Below are 21,098 nucleotides of genomic sequence, written 5' to 3' on the forward strand. Positions count from 1 at the left end.
AGATAAAAACAATATATTATTTTATGATTTCTCTGTGCGGGTACAAATTATTTGAAAATATGAGCAGTGTCACGTTTTTTCATAGATTTTTTTGTATCATAAATGTGCTATGTTTTAACTGACTGCGATCGAACTTGTTGACTTCCAAAACTAAGGATCAAACTTTTTATGCAGTTTTTATCGAATTTTTGAACACCAACAAGCAATATGTCATAAATTCAAAAGACATAAACAAGAATTACAGAAGCAGGGTTCGAGTAACTCTCAACAATCAAAAGATATTGAATGATCAAAAAATCAATTCTTTAAAAAAATATGTCACGTTTTTTTTGCACATTTTTGTAAAAAATATATGACTGGGCATTGTTTTTGGTGCTTTAGAAGTGCTTATGTTTAACTCGTCGGCCAAAAGAAGCTCAATGAAGTCCCTAATCAAAAGCAGTTCTTAATCTCCTTTTTTTCTCGCCAAAATTTGAAGCGTAGTCTAGCGGCACATCGTAATGCCAAAAAATTTTCACCTTGAAACCCTATCTGACACGATTTGGTTCGCAATGCAAAATTTGAAAGTTTTATGATGTTAAAAAAACTATTTTTTGACATTTTTAGTGAGAAGAGTTCACGTGAGTCGTCTTCGGTATTCCAGGTATTTATTTAAAGAAAAAATTTTACGCTTTGACCAAAATTTTTTTAGGCATTACCTGGTGTACCACTTTAACGAGCCAAAAAGCAAAAAAATCATGGAAATATCTTGTCAATTCTTGCAAAAACCCCTGCAACAGCATAGCTTTTTTGTTTTTTAGCAACTTTCACTGAGATCAGGGTGGATTTAGGGGGGGGGGGGACGCTTTTCCCTCAGGGATTCGACCCCCTGCCGACCCTTTGTACTATTTTAAGATATCAATTTTTGGCTGACGGACCCTAAAACGTTTTAAAGGCGCCAATGTAAATTAATTTTGAGGGAAGAGCACGCGCCAAAAAAAATTTCGGAAAATCAACTTGGACGACCTAAAAAAATAAGGTCGACAAAAGTTTTAAAATCCGCCCCCCTTGAGAAAAACCTAGAGCCGCCCCTGACTGAGATGTTTGTTGGGCAAATAAACACGTATGAAACGTTTTTTTTATCGATTGCCAAAAAGAAAACGAAATCTACCCCTTGATAGATGATGGATCTGGCTCTTGGTGAGCAAAGAACTTTATTGTGTATAATTTGCGTGAGATATGCAAGGTCAAATATGAAAATCAATTGTCGAAAACCAACAATAATCATATATCTTAACTGTTAATAATACTGATATAGGCAATTTAACTGAAAGCAATTGTTTTCCTTATAGTTGAATTCGCTCTGATTTAATTTGAAAAATATTAGTAAATCAAAAAGCGATGTGGTTGGTGAGCAAAAAATTTGATGTCGACAGAATTATAAAACTACTTTTATATGCAAGCTTAAAATCGAAGGCAATTTTTCGTCAAGATTGCAATTTTTTTCAGTCATAAGTTTTTTTTTGTGCATATATTTCGTGAGTTTATGCTTCTTTTTAAGAGAAGTTCACTAGAGCGGCAGCAGTTGATTTGAAATTTTTGGAACATCAATTTTGCACTGATCCTTTTCGTTCATCGAAGTTGGATCGGTACCGACAAACATACGTTTTTCACAACTATTTGTGGAATTTGTAATGAGAAGTTTCATAACATAATTTTTCACATTTAGTTTGCGAAATTGTGTTCCAAAAAACTCGACATATTGCTAATTTATGAGTGAAAAACATATGGTTCAAAATGTTCAGACAAACTGCTTCCACAGGAAAGGTCAGCGTAAGAAGACACTTTGTTGGTTGACATTTTTATAAGAACAATTTTAATTTTAGTTAAAGTAATTGATCTCTTTAACTATTTCCATCATATGACAAGGTGGAGGGGAGATTTTATTTGTTACTAGGTAGCGTATTTCCGAATTCCTTTCTTGGTGTCAACAATAAACATTTTGAGGTAATTGCCAAATGACGTGTAGCCGCCGCACGAGCCGAGACAGTTTCTGCCGAAATCGCAAACCTGTCCCTTGGAGAAAATGTTAAATGAACATTACACTTAATTGTTAAATGAAAACTAAAATCGGAGATTGTTTGATTGTTTTCATATGAATCTTCATCCAAATGGGTTGGCTCTAGTCTGGGAAAGATCAAATATTGTTTTGATTTTTAATAAGCTGAAGGTCCATTTGGAGGATAGGGTGTCAATTTGAACTTAACAATTTAATAAAATAGTTCAACCCAGAATTAACATTTAAGCACTTGTCCTTAGATTTTTACTTCTCGTTGTGAGAAAACACAAATAAATCTCGCAAATACGGCTAAGATTACTTTCAATTAATACTGCAACTCTCTTTGGAAATACTATTATTGTTCCAGCTTAAGTAATAATTTTTCAACAACATTCAATGGAAAATCATATTAAATCATGCATCATATTAAATCATGTATCAAAAAGTTAAGGATATTTTTGATGTTGCATGTCGCGAGCAAGCTGCTTCAATTAAAAGTTATTTTTTGAAGTACGACAATTGTTGAGTGAACAGTTAATTAGGCCCCTAAAAATAATTTTCACAATGGGAGGCTAACTAACTTTTTAATTGTAATTATCAGCATAGGAGATTGCTCCTGCTGCTAAACATTAAAGCGGAACTAAGCAAATCTGCACTAAACATAATTTCCAGCATACAAATTTTTTGGGTTCTTTCAGTAATTGCATAAAAGAAATCCAAATAATCTTGATTTTAAAAAAGACAATTCGCAACGCTCAACAATTCGGAATCCGCCAAGTTTATTTTTTGTATCAGTCGGGTGAAATTTCAGTAAAAACCTAAAGCCAACAATAATTTTTTTTCAAAAAAATGTCCGAAAAAGCCAAAAAAAACTCAAATATGCACCTATCGTAACTCGAGTTTTTATTTCAGTCCGTAATTGTTTAAGTTAAATTTCAATAACTCTTAGATTCCATTAAAATTTATGTCCGATCGTTATCATTTTTGATGCACAAAAAGTTGAATTCTAAAAATAAATGAGCTAGTTCAAAGTAATCAATAATGAAAAATGTTTATTGCAAAATGATTGAGAAGATAGTAAAAGCCAATTTTATAAACAAAAAGTCTCATTCTAATTAGTCGTTGATTTATTCACTTAACATTCAAGATATTTCTTGTTCACACGTGCTTTTAAAATTAGAGGCACCCTTTTCAAATAATTCGCCCGTCATTATGGACGAAATTGGGTAGAAAAGGGTTGATTAAAATTCAAAAGGGGAGATGTGACTTCAACAGTTATGACTGTTTGTCCACTTAGCTATGCCAAGACAAGCGTATCCAAGTGTAAAATATGGTAATTTGGACCAAAGTTCTCTCCAAATTAACCCCTAAAACAACATCACAAAACAACTATTTCTGGCGCCCAGGCAAAATTACAAAATCATCTGGGATGGTCCAAATTACTTTTGCAAATACATGTTCTTTCTTTAAAAAAGTAAGCAGTTGATTTAAAGGAAAAAAAAGTTATTTCTTCTAATGCATGAGACATAAAAACGATTTAATCCCAAACTGAGCTTTATTGAATCAATTAGTTCAATCAAAATAAATGAAAAAATAACCACTGAAACATAAATGCTGTGCAAAAGCTAAGGGGCGGGCTCGTAAGCCCATTTCAAAAAGACGTATAATAAAACTAATAGTATCTAAGATCTAAAACTTCCGACAACACACAAAGTTTTCCTGACAAAAAATTCATCAGAGAGGCTTAACGGACCTTCGCATCACTTGCGATACACCATAAAAACAGCACGAAAGGTAACCAAGAAAAAAAGATGAAATCCATTTTGTAAATTAACGTTACCATGGAAAACAATTTTAAGCAAAAATTACAGAACAATATCAACCAAACTTTTTCTGCGTTAGTCTCGAGTGAAACTAAGTGAAATTGGAACATAAGTAGTTTCAATAAAAACAAGAGGTACATCCCAAAGATTATTTATTCAAGATTAACAAGCAATGGCATTTTTGGGAGAACTCACATCGCTCGCAACACATTTTCGATTAGATCCCGCAATCATATGATTGCTAGGCATCTTCAAAATGTTTTGCGATGCTGAACTTCGCACCACTTGAGATACAATAATTATTGGATGAGTGCACCATGACTCTAAAAAATAGCAAACAGAACTGCGAACTATGTTAGAGTTGAAGGAACTGGAAAACGAAAAAATAAACAAAAGAAAAAGTGCTATTTTTTTTTGGTTTTGAAAATATTGGGTCCTAGTGGGGTTGAATTTGGGCATTAAAAACATTTGTGCCAGAGTCTTAATGATTTCAAAAGTACTAACGAACAATTTGGCAAAAACAAATCGGTAAAAAGCAGACAGAAATGAAGCCGACATTTAAAAAGCTGAAACTCAGCCGTAAATTTTTGTCTAAAAAGATATAGGAGAAAAATTTTCAAGTAACGCCTACATAGGATCCAACGATTATTATAAAATTAGCGTATGCAAAATAGACTACCTCATTTGGAAACCAAACTGACAGAGCTTAAACCGACAACCATGAAGCCAAAAAACCATCAGTAGAAAATTAATATGAAAACTCTATAACTATACATATAATGGTTTGAGTTCTAGATATATCAAGAGTAGTAACTAACATCTGGTAGTTACATTTGGTTTTTCATGAAATTGAGCATGTCAGCAGCATAGCAGCATCATGAAAGATTAACTGATTTTGTTACACTGGTTATTAACAATACAAAATACATAATAAAAACGACGCCCGTAAAAGAAAAAAAGAAACAAGAAAATTATTTTCCCCAAAAATTTCAGCTTGAAAAAATTACGCTTCTGAATGCCGTGTGACACTTTTCACATTTTTGCTGACAAAACACTTTAATCAAATTGCAAAAAAACCTTTTCCGGAAATGTATAGAAAATTTTGTATGTTTTTTACGCAAACGCTATTCCATCAACTTGAATAGATTTCAAGTAACGGTGCTCAAACTTGAAACAAAACAATAAGCTAAAATGTTTCCACGCACTTGTAGTTGCAAAATAACCAGAATCGATGCATTCGAAAAAAAGAAAGTGGAGGGAAACTTAATTTAAAAAAATTCTCGTCTAACAAAATGTTTTGAGTGCATAAAAATCAAAATTTTAATTACCTTGTTGAAAATGAAGAAAGAGAGTACTTAAAATTCAACCAAAAACATCAAAAAATAAAACGGCAGGTAAGCCGACAAACATTGTAATGCAATCAAAAAGCCGACAAAAAATTCAGTTTGTTTTCAAGTGTAAACCAGTATCGCTCTAGTAGCTCTAGACCAAATTTTAAATAACAATGCAACCTGGCAAACTCGAGCTGACGTGCAACTTGGAGTGTTTGGAAATGGAGACTTTAAAATTGGAGATCGTGTGAACAAAGTTCTTTACGGGGGAAAAATCTAGTACCCGATTGCAATACCCTTGTTTATCGCAAGGGTACTCACTACAAAGTCATCAGCAGTCATATCAATTTAAAAATTACTGAGTTAGCTCAAAACTATTTTTAATTTTAGTTTAATATTTTCTTTTAAAAAATATGCTCTTTAGAAAATAATTTGAGCAAAAATAAACACAATTGATAGTCCGACCAAAAACAAATCGTAAAAAATATAGAGAAAAAAACTCCCTGAGGCGGGAAATAGACGGGAATCAATCATAACATTTTTGTCGTAGAATCGACACATTCGAAAAAAGAAATTGTTAGGAAACTTTCTATAATTAAAAAAAATCCTCTAAAAATCTTCAAAAAAACAGGAATCTTTTTACCCTCTTGAAAAAAAAGAAAAAAATAAGAAAGCAAACTCCCAAAATATCAAGAAATAAAAAAAAACTTGTCAAGTAAGCCGACAAACATTGGGAAGAAATCAAAAACCGACAAAAATCAACTTAATTTTGAAAATTGTTTTATCTGTAGACCCAGTATCGCTCTAGTAGCTCTCGACCAGATGTTAATTAACAATGCAACCTCAACCAGATGTTAATTAACAATTCAATCTCTCCAAATTGACTGACGTGAAATTTGGAGAAATTGGAAGTGGAGACTTTGAAATTGGAGATCGTGTGAACAAAGTTTTTTACGAGGGAAAAGTCTAGTACCCGATTTCCATATCAATTAACAAATTACAGGATTAGATCTCTTCAATTTTAGTTTAAAATTTTCTTTCATGAAAAAAATATAATCTTTGCAAATCAAATCGAGCAAAAACAAACACTTGATATCCGACCAAAAACAAATCAAAAGAGAAGAATTTCATATAAAAAGCTCTCTGAGGCGGGAGTTAGACGGGAACCAACCCAACTTGTCGTTGCAAGCATGGACTGAAAAGGCAATAGCCGTTTCACTCACCCTTGATAATTGAAAAAGCAAAAGAAACTGCTAAGAATACGGTTGAAAAATTGACTTTTTTATACTGGAGGAAAAAAGTTTTGCTAAATTGAGTATATTTTAAAAAATCACGGTCCTTAAAAATTGGATTTCGTTGAGATACTTGAAAAGATAAGAACTTTGAGATTAAATGAAAAAGTAAAATTTATTACACTAGACAAAAATTTTAAGTTTAAATAAATTTATTAATAAAATTCAGGATCCTTACAGATTGAATTTGGTCAAGATAGGTAACAAAATTTGGGTCAAAACCTGTTTGGGTCGAAAACAAAACTGTTGTCATAAAAAGTTTCATAAAACTTGGAACATTTTTAAGCCTTAACCAATGGGAACCACATACCGCAATCTAATATATTTGATCTCGAAATTAAATTATTCAAATTAAATTTACTAAGCCGATACATCATAAACTGCAATTTTGAATATTTAAAAAAAACCCAATAATAGACTTATTAAACTTATAAACTACTGAATTTTCAGCTGAAAAAATCAAACACATGCTCTAGAAAAAAGCCAATTAAATCCCATCAGATTTTAAAAATGATGGTAAGAAACGGATCCGACAAAAATAGGAAAACCAAAAACCCGGAAAATTGAGACATTTTTTGAGAAATAATTACAACCTGAGCAGCTTTACCTAATTACTACTTAAAAAATTGAGCATGTCAGAAGATGAAGGAGTCCAGGAAACAAAATGAGTCCTGTGAACAAAGTCTTTTACGGAAAAAAGTGTAGAACCCGAATGCAATACCTTTGCTCAACGCAAGGGTTATGAACAGGGGCGGATTTAGGGGGGGGGGGGGCGGATGCTCCACCTCCCCTCAGGGATTCGACCTCCTGCCGACCCAAAGGGTTCCTTAATTAACGCTTGAGCAATCGCATATGATATTAAATCTATTTTTTTGCGGGAAAATTATACTAGGTTTTATAATGCGAGCTACTATTTTTGACTCAACTGCAAAAAGTAATTGTTTCCTTTGAATATTCTTGAGCTAAACCGTCCACAAAAAAGGAGAAGCTAGATTTAGAAAAGAAGATGTTCACTTAGTTCAGAGCAACTTTTGCCAGCTAAGCAGGATCCAGCTTCTGTTCGATTATTTTTACTACAAAATTCATTTTATCCGATCTCAGACTTGTTTTTCTCAGTTCCTTTTTTTTCAAAAACAAATTGCATTTGTTTATGAGGTAGCGTTTAATTCGGAACGCGGCATTGACATTTAGAAAATGGGTATTTTTCACAAAATAATTTCAATAAAATTTACAGTTGTAGATGTCTTCAGTTTTCACGAGTCGTTATTTCAATTGAGCTGTTAGAACACAGAGCTGTTAGAATAAAAAAAATTGACGACCTTTGTGCATATTCCGCCCAAGCTGCGCTCAAGAATATTTGAAAGACTCAACTGCAAAGAACAGCACAACGCAAAAATTAGTTGAACTTTTTACATATTTCAACTAGTACCTTGTTAATCAAGTTCAAACTACAAATTAGTTGAAATTCTATACCAAATACACAAAGCATATAGCAAAAAGCAAAGCCGAAAAACAGCAAGCCATCTGAAGCTATACAGTGCTGATTTAAATTATCCGGGCAAAACGAACAAAACTTGAATTTTCAAACGCGTTTTTCTCAAATTGGGTTAAGATTAGACAAAAAGTGAAGAGAATAAAAGTTGCTTAGAATTTCACCAGAATTAACATGGTGCCATTTTTTCTCCGAAATTCTCAACAAAAATTTTACCCCAAAAATGGGTCATTTTGGCTTTTTTCAATTAATCATGAATTACGCGGAAACTACTGTGTTAATTGATGAGAAAAATATATCACAGGAAGCCTCTTACGCAGCTCAACAAAGTTTAAGAGGGGTTAATTCTCCAAAAATTTGCGCAAATTGTTAAAAAATTTTTTTTTAAACAGAGATTCTGGGTTTTATATAGTAAAAATCACATTTATTGACTATCAAGTGAAATTTTTTTTCTCTTATACTGGTTTTTGGAGATTTAACCCTTATTAAACTTTGTTGAGAAGCGTAAGAGGCTTCCTGTGATATAATTTTCTCATCAATTAACACAGTAGTTTCCGCGTAATTCTTGATTAATTGAAAAAAGCCAAAATGACCCATTTTTGGGGTAAAATTTTTGTTGAGAATTTCGGAGAAAAAATGGCACCATATTAATTCTGGTGAAATTCTAAGCAACTTTTGTTCTCTTCACTTTTTGTCTAATCATAACCCAATTTGAGAAAAACAGGTTTGAAAATTCAAGTTTTGTTCGATTTGTCCGGATAATTTAAATCAGCACTGTATTTAAAAAAAAATTATTTTCGCCTTTTATAATCATTAAACTGCAAAATCAACCAATGCAAGCACACTAAATTCAACCTTGAGATTAAAAAATCTCACGTACAGACATCTGCACAAAAAAATACCAGCGAAGATCTAGCTCCACGCCAGTCTACTCCAGTATATCGAGGCAATGACTAAGAAAACGAATAGAAAGAATAATTTCTGTATGATAAACTAATTGCAAAATACCAAGGAGAACTTCATTTGAAAGTTTAATTTAAAGGAGAGAAAATAGATTAAGTTAGTTTTGTCAATTCAGCTAAACTGTCGCACTTCAGGTTCATATCAAAATGTCACATCGTCATCTGGATTTTCAGAGCGCCTTTCTGCTGAGCTGTTTCTATTGCTTTTTGCCACTGTGAGAAAGGAAAAACTGTCTGGATGAATTTGGCAGGGTTGATTTTCTTGTCTTTGAGCAGTTTCAATGCTGCTGGAATGGGCCCACACCTGCAGCAGTTAAAAGAATTGAATAAATTTCAAAAAAATGGCAGTGAATTGGCTAACGTCTTCGCCTCTCAATTCAATTGTCGTTATTTCAAAATCACGAAATATTCATCCAATCAAATCCGTGAATTGACGCACGCAATTCACAGCCCTATCGAAAGCTTCATTTTTTCCGATGACTTTTTACCTTAGCCTGAAAGCCCATCTATTGCTTTGGTTGCTACATGTATTTGAGAAGTTATAACTGGAAGGGAACTTGACTTGCCTAGAGCCGACTAGTTTGAGTTCCTTCACTACGACTAGGGTGGAGTCGAACACGTCATTCGTCGCACATGTAGTCTTCAGCACCACAGTGCCCATTGGCCGACACATGCTGATGGCCGACATAATTCCCAGAGCATTTCCTAATAAACATTCATTTTATTTCAATAACCCTCAAGGTAAAAAGTTTCGATGGTTAATCAGTAACCTGCGGTCAAAAGCGTCACCAAGCCGTTTTTCATCATTAAATATACCCAGGACTCGCAAACAAGTATGTTTTTCTTTCTCTTGTTTCAAAATTAGGCAACTATTTAAACATTCAAAATCTAAATGTAACCTTCACACTTTCTATTTCAGAATTTTTCAATTAAAACTGAAAAATGTTTTGGTTATAGTAAAAACAACTCGTTAACTGATTATTTCAAAAAATCAACGCCACAAGTCGACGTTAAGGTTTTTATTGCAAATTACATAGCTAATGCCAAATCCTCGACAATACCGGCGAACGTTAGCATGTAGTCGGCAAAAAACAGCATTTAAATGTTTCAGACAGTTAATTTTACATTTAAATGTTTCAGACGTTTTTACGTGTTAAAATGACAGAAACTTGTTGAGCAGTTTCCTATTTTGAAGCCAAAAGGAGCAGTTTCAGGAATAAAAACTTCCTTCAGGTACGTTGACCGAAAAAGATATTGTCAACAGTTAAACATTTACTATCAACGTTGCCTCTCCTCACTACACGACTGGGAGAGAGAGATAGAGAGAAAGAAAGAGAGAGAGAGAGAGAGAGAGAGAGAGAATGAAAGGGTGAGTGTTTAGTGTGAGTGAGCGACCTGTGGCTTCGATGACAGTGTCGAAGTAGTCGATGAAGAGTGTCTTGGTCATGTCGCTGTGGTCGAACTTCTCCACTCCTCCCCCACTCAACATCATCTTGTGCTCGTACTTGCCCACCAACACCAATCTAGCACAACACACATTTTTACTCGTGGTTATAAATGGAAAAATCGACGAAACAAAAATAGATTTATAAATAAAGGCCAGAGATGTTGGCCTTTTTTGAAGACGTCTACCCAAGACTTAAGAACTGTATTTCAGCAAGGACGTTTGAAAATTAGAAAAAAACTATCTGAATAGCTCAACGCTTTAAAGAAAACCATCAAAAACTTCGTGCTAACCTTTTCAGTTCTATGGCAGCACAGAGCACTTCGCAGATGAGGAGTCCCAGTTTTCCATCTCCTATCACACACACAATCTGGTCTCTGTGGACCAACTTCTGTTCTATGATCTTGACAGCAGCTGCTATGGGCTCACAGAACACTGCCGCCTCGTCACTGATTGAGTCGTGCACTGCAATGGAAACAAACGAATCCAAATGTTAATCAAGTGGCCTTAAGCCAAAAAATGCAGCAATCTCGCAAAATTATACCACGAAATCACTCCGCAAAAGTTCTACGTCACACAGAGGCAAAAACGAGCTTCGCAACTTGAGATTCAACAAAAAACAATGCGTTACATAATGAAAAAAGTTAATTTGAAAAAATAGCTTGTCGAAAAAATGCACCTACAAAAATTTCATGTTTGCATTGCACCTAATCACTACTTAACCCAAATGCTGGTAGTTTTATTCAAATACTCAAGAAATTGAGCATGTCTTCAGTCGTGAAATTTACCATTCCTACTAAAATTGACCATTCTGTGAACAAAGTTGTTTACGGAAAAAAGTGTAGTACCCGGTTGCATATACCGCCAATAAAGTGCAAAGGGTGTTTTCAAGCAGATGTTGTAAAATGAGTTACACTTAAATTAGAGAAACAAGAGCTTTGCACCAAAACATTACAAAAAACGGGGACAATGATTAAAAATTCTACAACAGAAATTTTGGTTTCAAATAACTAAAAATGTCGATTAAAAATTTTCTGGCGCTTATTCGAGGAAGCATATGCATGTCCATATGCATTTTTGTTTTCAAATTATTAAATTAATTGGATTTTTATCAATTAAAAATTGAAGGAAAACTAACCATCAATGACATGAGTTGTTTCGATCACTTGATTTTATCTTACGTCGTAAGTGACTTTATCCAAACTAGTCAAATCAGATAGCACTGGATTGCAATAATAAGACCTTGTCAAAAGGTACAATATTCAACTCATTGCCAGTAATATAGGCTTACGAAACTTGCTAGACGACGACTGGCGTATCGAGAAGAGACAGTCTTCGAGTACTGCAGTCGTAGAAAAAATGCAGTTCTATTAGTGTTGCAACCCATCACCGTTATTAAGCGCAATTCGCACTTATATTTTCCACTTTTGATCATTTACAACTATTGCATTAAATAGATATTAAAGTGGCGCAGAGACAATTCAGCCACAGACAATTCAGCCGATTTAAAATACAGACAATTCAGCCAAAAAAAACTCAGACAATTCAGCCAAAGACAATTCGGCCGACTTAGATTAAAGAGACAAGATAAAAGGGAACAATAAAACTTTTCTAATTTGATTAGAGTCAGAAGGCTTTCAACAGTTTACCAAAGAAATGTAAAACATCAAATAACAAATTTCGAAGATCAAAACAAACTTGCTATGCATAAAGTTTTACGAAATATGTACGTTGAAGGTACACAGTTTTAAATACTTCTGTATATGGTCTCGATTGTAGTTTTTTGCGTTTTGAACGAGTTTATCATTTGCTATTGAATACTTGGGCTTCTGTTTTGTGATAATATCACCGGACATCAGTCTCTCTACATTAATTTCGGCGTTTTTTTGCTCATCTTTGAATCGTGTGATCAACTTGGGGAGGGCTGGATGCTTTGTCGATACGAATTTATTGGAGCTGCCATTCCAGGCCTCCAACGCATTGTTCGTACGAGGTTCTCCGCTGACCACCCGATTGAAAACGTTCCAATCGGCAATGTCAAACTTTGGTTTGACGCGTCTATTTCCTCGACAAGCACCAATATAGGTGTCTTCGAAGTAGTCTGATAGACTCTGGAATTCCTCTGAGGGATCCTCTTTTCGGAGCGCCTCAAAAGCGAAAATAACGTCGTCAATGAGAACGAATGCCAAGCAAATCATTTTTTTGACATTCAGTCGAAACTCATCATCGTCCATGTACTTGCGCGAAAAACCAAGTTTTTGTACATTGCGCCATACTGCTTGGCCCAGGTGGAAGAAACAGAATTGAATTTCTGTATCAGGCTGCATTTTTTTTATGGCGTTGCGAACAGCGGCTTCAAAGTCAATGACTACTTTTTTTCCAAATTGCTCTAAGCAGCCAAAAAGTTTTTCGTAAGTGTCTTGCGTCTTATTGGGCAGCAGAGCATACACCAAGGGTATAACTGCGTTTTCGATTACAATATACTTGAGTAGTTGTTAGAGAGTTAGTATGTTCATTGGTCTGTGTTTTCTGGGACGTAAGTTTTACCTTAATTTATCCCTATTTTTCCTTTAACGCATTGCATTGTCTGGAAATTATTTTTCTTTTTATTCTAGAGAATATTGACTGACCTGCATGTAGGTTAGCAATGGGCAGCACGAGGTACTCTGCGAATGCACCTGCCCTGTTGCGGATTCCGATGACACTCCTCTGGGGACAGTGGTACTTCTGCATGGGGGATCCCTGCTGCTGCATGCACACGTGACACCTCCCACACGATATGTTGATGTCACCCACCACTCTCTGTCCCACAGAGACACCTGCAAAGCAAACCAATCACGGAACTTAACCTGAGACCTCGCTCAGACTATCAAAAAACTATGGCTTCGTCGAATCATTCCAAGAAATGTCATTAATTAGACAACAAAAACTTGGAAAGCTTACACTCTTTACTGTGTTTAGCTCAAAGCATTTAACCTATTCTCAAGAACGCCTTGATATATAACATCTTTTAGATATGGTATCAAAGCCTGGTGGACACTCCGTCTAAAATTGTGCGAGCTTACCTCCCCATGAGATCAATTCATTAGGCAGTCTAGCCACTCGGCCTATGAACTCATGGCCCATTATGCCTTCAAACTGCGAATAGCCCTGGAGAATCTCCAGGTCTGTGTTGCAGATTCCCACTCTCAGAATCTGGACTAGCGCCTCGTCTGATGTTATATCTGGAACCGGAACCTCTAGTTCGGTCATTCCATTCTGCTTGTCGAACATAAGGCATTTCATGGTGTAATATGCACAATCCAGACTTTACTACTCAACTGGACTGTGAATTATGTTCAAGACTGGTTCGAGAATTGAGAATTGTAATTGAGCTAAGGAGCTAAGTAGATCAATGGTGATATGATTGCTGTAATGGTTATTTAAGTCAGGATCTAAAAGTGATCACCGCGTAATAGGTTATCTCGTCAGGAGACGGGATTCATTTCTAGAAGCAATAATGATCGCACTGCAATCATTGTACCAAACACGAGAACATCTGAAAATAAATAAAACCATGAAACCCGAGCCCAGATTAATGAGTTAAAAGTATCTTTAATTTCTGATTTTTAAACTTGCGAATTAGATTTATGGTCTTTTCAGGTCAGCGCCTTTCATTTTCCAAAAAACTGAAATTAGTCATAATTGTTATTTAAAAAAGCCTAAATGTTCGCTGTTTTAATTCAAGCCATTTTTTCGTCGTTTTATTATGAAGGTAAACGCAATGGGCATTTGGCTCCAATAAAAGCAAAAAATGGCTTATTCAAAAAATATTGACCTCTCTGACGTTCCGCTGAAAAATCAGAATTCTAAAAACATGTAGTTCAAAAAGTTTATTATACAAGATAATTTCACCCATAAATTGTAATAACTTTAATTTTAAATAGAGACAATTGTGATAAATTGGAAAAATGTCATGCATTTAGTGGATAAAAGACAGACTATTGCTAGACTTCGGTCAATATTGGCACAAGAATATCTGCGTAATTTATAAATTAGTTTTAAGTTTTAGCACCGTGATAACTAACTGTACAAACGATATAACACTATATGTCAAAACATTCCCAAATATATTATTTATTAAGATATTTCAAAAAAGATCGTTAATCAACCAATAATTATTTAAATTGAATTGGCATAACCTTTTTTGAAATAAGAAGTTTACGTTCCATTGTTTTCTTACATTTATGCTTTCTCTATGAGGGTCCGCCTGTTTGTACGTTTCATTGTTTAAATTCAGCATTAATTTTTCAACACAGAGGCGAAGCTGAACTTCGTACCACTAGCGATATAAATAATGCCAAAATCAAAAGATAAGCAAATGTTTCGTCCGGCGTTCTAAGTCTTTGCAAGCAGAATAATTGTTTTTCAAAATTTATCTCATCTTTGCTGAATTTGAATCTTCACAATCAAATTTGATTGAAACTTTCTACAAACATCAAGAGTCAGTCTAGCAATGAGCAGGAATGCTGCAGATATTTCATTGTTATATATACTGATGTGCTTATTTATGCGAGGTATGGACAATTTTGTTCTTATTACTCTATCATTCTGGTTGCCAATGCGTATCTGAGCAGCCAAGCGATTGCAGGGGAGCCATGCAATTGCAAGATCAAGCCGAGCAGGATGCTAACGAATGTCTTAAGAATTCAAAAATCCTAAATCAACTAAGATTAGACATGATGTTTTCAACGGGTCCCCTACTTGACAACAGTCTACGATAGCTAATAAACTGGCAGTTTCTGCGGATGACGTAGTAACAGTCAATTTGTAATATTTCCTGACAACTGGTGGAATTGCTCGAGGCGTGGAATGTGTCTTGCAACGTCCCGGTGAACTTGTTCGCCTGAGAGCAAGTGTCACCCATGCTGTTTTGAGTGACTTTGGGCGGACCTGCATGCGGAGATAGCAGATCCGGGGAGAAACATCGCCGCGGTTGCAAAAGGAGAAAGCAGTCATCGAAGGCGCAAAAAACGAAAGCATCGCGGCCAAAATGGTTGACACGATTTTTTGTATGTCAGGAAAAGGAATTCCTCTTCAAAAAAAAATAATTTAAGCTATTAAACTGATTGAAATAGATGTCGCGTAGCGTAGTGATAACTAATGAAGCCTGAAGCGAAAGGCTAGGGATATGGGCGTTTTTTTTCTAGAAGCGACAAAAACTTAGCATTTGAATCAAACTTAGTAATTTTAAAACAAATGACTTGATATTAAAACACAAGAGGCAAAGCTTTGCTTCGGAAAACTTGCGAGAGCACGACAAAAAGCAGCTCTATAGCATGCAATAATAGAAACCAGAAATAAGCCTCGAAATAGCAAAAACTCGGCTGCCTCTGAGATTTACCTGCGACCTAGTGATTAAGAGCCTCGCACACTAACCCCTCAGCCACGTCACCTTTATTGGCTCTAAAAGCTAGCCGTCACAAATAAAGCAGAGAACAGATGCTATGCAATTTCCAACGCTGCAGTGAGTAAACAATGAATTTAAACACTTTCATTGTTGAAATTCAGCATTAATTTTTTCACACCGAGGAGAAGCTGGGCTTTGGCATTATTTCTATCGCTAGTGGTGCGAAGTTTTCAAGCGAGATGAAATTCGCCGTTGGAGCAAAGATAGCACTTCAATACTTCTGGGTAATCTCTCTTACAAGCAGCTAAAAATAGGAGCTTAGGAATGGTGTTGATATGATTGCTGTAATGGTTGTTTAAGTCAGGATCGAAAAGTGATCACAGCGTAATAGTTCATCTCGTCAGGAGACGGGATTCATTTCTAGAAGCAACCATTGCAATCATTGTACCAAACACGAGAACATCTGAGAGCATAAAAAAACCATGAAACCCGAGTCTAAGTGCCCAGATTAAGTAAAAAGTATCTTTCAATTTTGATTTTTTCCAACTTGCGAAGTAAATCTATGGTCTTTTCAGGTCAGAGCCTTCATTTTCCAAACATACTGAAATTAGTCATAATTGTTATTTAAAAATGTCTAAATAAACGCTGTTTTAATTTAGGCTATTTCTTCGTCGTTTTTTATGAGGATAAAGTCAAAATGTCGGAATGACTACCTATTAAAACAACGGATGTCTAAATCCAAAAATAAGCATTATGCAAAGCAACCGAGTTCCAACCCGAATACAAATTACAATTGAACAATCGGGACTAGGTCTTTTACTTTACTGATCTTATAGCAGATCTACCACTTACCAGATCAAAATACTCATTCAACAGAGGTGAAGCTGAGCTTCGTACCACTTGCAATACAAATATGAAGGCTTACCTGAAGCAACCGGGTGGTCGGAATGACTACCTATTAAAACAAAGGATGTCTGAGCCAACGGATGTCTAAATCCAGAAATTAGCAACTTGCACAGCAACCGGCTGTCCACCCGACTACAAATTACAATTGAAAAATCGTGATTAGGTCTTTTACTTTACTGATCTTATACCAGACCAACCATTTACCAGATCAAAAAATACACTCATTCAACAGAGGCGAAGCTGAGCTTCGCACCACCTGTGAAACAAAAATGAATGACTACCTGAAGCAAATGGGTAGTCTACCGGGTAGTCAAAATGACTACCTATGGAAACAACGGATGTCTAAACTAGAAAAATAGCAACTTGCACAGCAACCGGCTGTCCACTCGAACACAAACTGCAATTGAATAATCGGGACTAGGTCTTTTACTTTAAAGATCCTATACCAGACCGACCTTTTACCAGATTAAAATACACTCATTCAACAGTGGCGAAGTTCAGCTTCCCACCACTTGCGATACAAAAATGAATGACTACCTGAAGCAACTAGGTAGTCTACCGGGTAGTCAGAATGACTACCTATTGAAACAACGGATGTCTAAACTAAAAAATTAGCAACTTGCACAGCAACCGGCTGTCCACCCGAACACAAACTACAATTGAATAATTGGGACTAGGTCTTTTACTTAACTGATCCTATACCAGACCGAGCTTTAACCAGATCAAAATACACTCATTCAACAGAGGCGGAGTTGAGCTTCGCACCACTTGCGATACAAAAACGAATGACTACCTGAAGCAACTGGGTAGTCTACCGGGTAGTCAGAATGACTACCTATTGAAACAACGGATGTCTAAACTAAAAAATTAGCAACCTGCACAGCAACCGGCTGACCACCTGAACACAAATACAATTGATTAATCGGGACCATGTCTTTTACTTCACTGATCCTATACCAGACCGACCTTTTACCAGATCAAAATACACTCATTCAACAGATGCAAAGTTGAGCTTCGCATCACTTTCGATACAAATATGAATGACTACCTGAAGCAACCGGGTAGTCGGAATGACTACCTATTAAAACAACGGATATCTTTAACAACATATGTCTAAATCGAAAAATTAGCAACTTGCACAGCAACCGGCTGTACACTCGAACACAAACTGCAATTGAATAATCGGGACAGGTCTTTTACTTTAAAGATCCTATACAAGACCGACCTTTTACCAGATTAAAATACACTCATTCAACAGAAGCGAAGTTGAGCTTCCCACCACTTGCGATACAAAAATGAATGACTACCTGAAGCAACTGGGTAGTCTACCGGGTAGTCAGAATGACTACCTATTGAAACAACGGATGCCTAAACTAAAAAATTAGCAACCTGCACAGCAACCGGCTGACCACCTGAAAACAAATACAATTGATTAATCGGGACCATGTCTTTTACTTCACTGATCATATACCAGACCGACCTTTTACCAGATCAAAATACACTCATTCAACAGATGCAAAGTTGAGCTTCGCATCACTTTCGATACAAATATGAATGACTACCTGAAGCAACCGGGTAGTCGGAATGACACCTATTAAAACAACGGATATCTTAAACAACATATGTCTAAATCGAAAAATTAGCAACTTGCACAGCAACCGGCTGTCCACCCGAACACAAACTACAATTGAATAATCGGGACTAGGTCTTTTACTTAACTGATTCTATACCAGACCGAGCTTTAACCAGATCAAAATACACTCATTCAACAGAGGCGGAGTTGAGCTTCGCACCACTTGCGATACAAAAACGAATGACTACCTGAAGCAACTGGGTAGTCTACCGGGTAGTCAGAATGACTACCTATTGAAACAACGGATGTCTAAACTAAAAAATTAGCAACCTGCACAGCAACCGGCTGACCACCTGAACACAAATACAATTGATTAATCGGGACCATGTCTTTTACTTCACTGATCATATACCAGACCGACCTTTTACCAGATCAAAATACACTCATTCAACAGATGCAAAGTTGAGCTTCGCATCACTTTCGATACAAATATGAATGACTACCTGAAGCAACCGGGTAGTCGGAATGACTACCTATTAAAACAACGGATATCTTTAACAACATATGTCTAAATCGAAAAATTAGCAACTTGCACAGCAACCGGCTGTACACTCGAACACAAACTGCAATTGAATAATCGGGACAGGTCTTTTACTTTAAAGATCCTATACAAGACCGACCTTTTACCAGATTAAAATACACTCATTCAACAGAAGCGAAGTTGAGCTTCCCACCACTTGCGATACAAAAATGAATGACTACCTGAAGCAACTGGGTAGTCTACCGGGTAGTCAGAATGACTACCTATTGAAACAACGGATGCCTAAACTAAAAAATTAGCAACCTGCACAGCAACCGGCTGACCACCTGAAAACAAATACAATTGATTAATCGGGACCATGTCTTTTACTTCACTGATCCTATACCAGACCGACCTTTTACCCGATCAAAATACACTCATTCAACAGATGCAAAGTTGAGCTTCGCATCACTTTCGATACAAATATGAATGACTACCTGAAGCAACCGGGTAGTCGGAATGACACCTATTAAAACAACGGATATCTTAAACAACATATGTCTAAATCGAAAAATTAGCAACTTGCACAGCAACCGGCTGTCCACCCGAACACAAACTACAATTGAATAATCGGGACTAGGTCTTTTACTTAACTGATCCTATACCAGACCGAGCTTTTACCAGATCAAAATACGCTCATTCAACAGAGGCGGAGTTGAGCTTCGCACCACTTGCGATACAAAAACGAATGACTATCTCAAGCAACTGGGTAGTCTACCGGGTAGTCAGAATGACTACCTATTGAAACAACGGATGTCTAAACTAAAAAATTAGCAACTTGCACAGCAACCGGCTGTCCACCCGAACACAAACTACAATTGAATAATTGGGACTAGGTCTTTTACTTAACTGATCCTATACCAGACCGAGCTTTTACCAGATCAAAATACACTCATTCAACAGAGGCGGAGTTGAGCTTCGCACCACTTGCGATACAAAAACGAATGACTATCTGAAGCAACTGGGTAGTCTACCGGGTAGTCAGAATGACTACCTATTGAAACAACGGATGTCTAAACTAAAAAATTAGCAACTTGCACAGCAACCGGCTGTCCACCCGAACACAAACTACAATTGAATAATTGGGACTAGGTCTTTTACTTTACTGATCCTATACCAGACCGACCTTTTACCAGATCAAAATATATTCATTCAACAGAGGCGAAGCTGAGCTTCGCCTGACTTGCGATACAAATATAAATGACTACTTTCAGGAAATGCGTAGGCTACCGGGTAGTCAGAATGACTACCAATTAAAACAACGGATAACTAAATTAATTTAAAAAATTAGCAATTTGCACAGCAACCGGCTATCCATCCGAATACAAATTACAATTGAATAATCGGGACTAGGTCTTTTACTTTACTGATCTTATACCAGACCGACCTTTTACGTTAATACATAGGGTGCGGACCGGATACTCTATAGCCTATCTTGATATGGGGGTCCGCACCCCCAGACAATTTTACCGCGATATATACTACTGCTGGAGCTAGATGCATTAATCAATGGAACTTAATGTCTGTTGCCGCAGCTCTTTGCGTTTTGAAATACGATTGCTCTCCGAACGCGAGCGTTTGGTCCTTTGTAAATTTTTGATGCATTATCAAAGTAACTTGTTGAGAACTTTTTAACAAAATGTCTTGAGCGCTTCAAGGTTTCTTACTGTAGCTATGTTTTTTTAACTTATTCCACATGAATAATCTAATTGGTTCACAGTAAATCGCTCCTTTATTTTACATAGTTTCATATTTACATTATCATAGTCTTACAAAAACTGAATTCTTCAAGAAAAATGTTAGAACAGAACATGAGTCAGAGTATCAATCGAGAGATAAGTTTTAGTTCACAAAAAATAACCCAATACATTAAACAAATTGGTTATCAGTGCAAGCCAAGCCATTGGATTGGCTTCTTCTTCTTCTTCTTTATCGTCTTCAACATTAGCGCTTTGGGTCAAATGTTTGCAGCTTGAGAGAGCTAACACAAGTTAAATCGCAAGTAGTAGATAACCAGTAATATTGCAATGCGTCGTGGATTCTAATCGGGAAACCTTCCTAAGGGTGGGTCCCTATATTTAAAGAAAATCCTAACATAAGGGTCTCTAACTTTTGCAAGGACTTAGCCCTTAGGATTTTGCAGAAAGCATGTAGTCCCCGACCCTGAACGATATGACCACAACCAAACGACTAATGGCTGCAAATTTGCGACAAGTAAGCAAAACAATTTTAATTTCTCTCATCTTGCAATATACGCGCAATTATGAG

The 21,098-nt window shown here is 36.1% G+C and overlaps 1 protein-coding gene across 1 annotated transcript; it reads right to left on the reverse strand.

Annotated features, from left to right (window-relative positions):
* Positions 1-8,951: 8,951 nt before the first annotated feature.
* Positions 8,952-13,916, reverse strand: LOC134847978 (erythritol/L-threitol dehydrogenase-like). The gene is made up of 6 exons (XM_063865292.1): positions 13,448-13,916; positions 13,013-13,201; positions 10,676-10,847; positions 10,334-10,461; positions 9,505-9,643; positions 8,952-9,242 (listed from the first exon to the last, which is right to left on the reverse strand). The coding sequence occupies exons 1-6, from the start codon at positions 13,665-13,667 to the stop codon at positions 9,089-9,091; spliced, it is 1,002 nt and encodes a 333-aa protein (XP_063721362.1). The 5' UTR covers positions 13,668-13,916; the 3' UTR covers positions 8,952-9,088.
* Positions 13,917-21,098: the final 7,182 nt, after the last annotated feature.

The sequence above is a fragment of the Symsagittifera roscoffensis genome, chromosome 6 (genome assembly GCF_963678635.1).
Source record: "Symsagittifera roscoffensis chromosome 6, txSymRosc1.1, whole genome shotgun sequence".
In the NCBI taxonomy this organism is placed as follows: domain Eukaryota; kingdom Metazoa; phylum Xenacoelomorpha; order Acoela; family Convolutidae; genus Symsagittifera; species Symsagittifera roscoffensis.

Excerpts from the sequence above, each read along its gene's own strand:
- LOC134847978 (XM_063865292.1), bottom strand. The coding sequence starts at position 13,667 with ATGAAATGCCTTATGTTCGACAAGCAGAATGGAATGACCGAACTAGAG. Across the intron at positions 10,848-13,012 it reads CATTGCTAACCTACATGCAG|TGCACGACTCAATCAGTGAC; the intron begins GTCAGTCAATAT and ends TTTCCATTGCAG. Across the intron at positions 9,243-9,504 it reads CTCAAACTAGTCGGCTCTAG|GTGTGGGCCCATTCCAGCAG; the intron begins GCAAGTCAAGTT and ends TAACTGCTGCAG.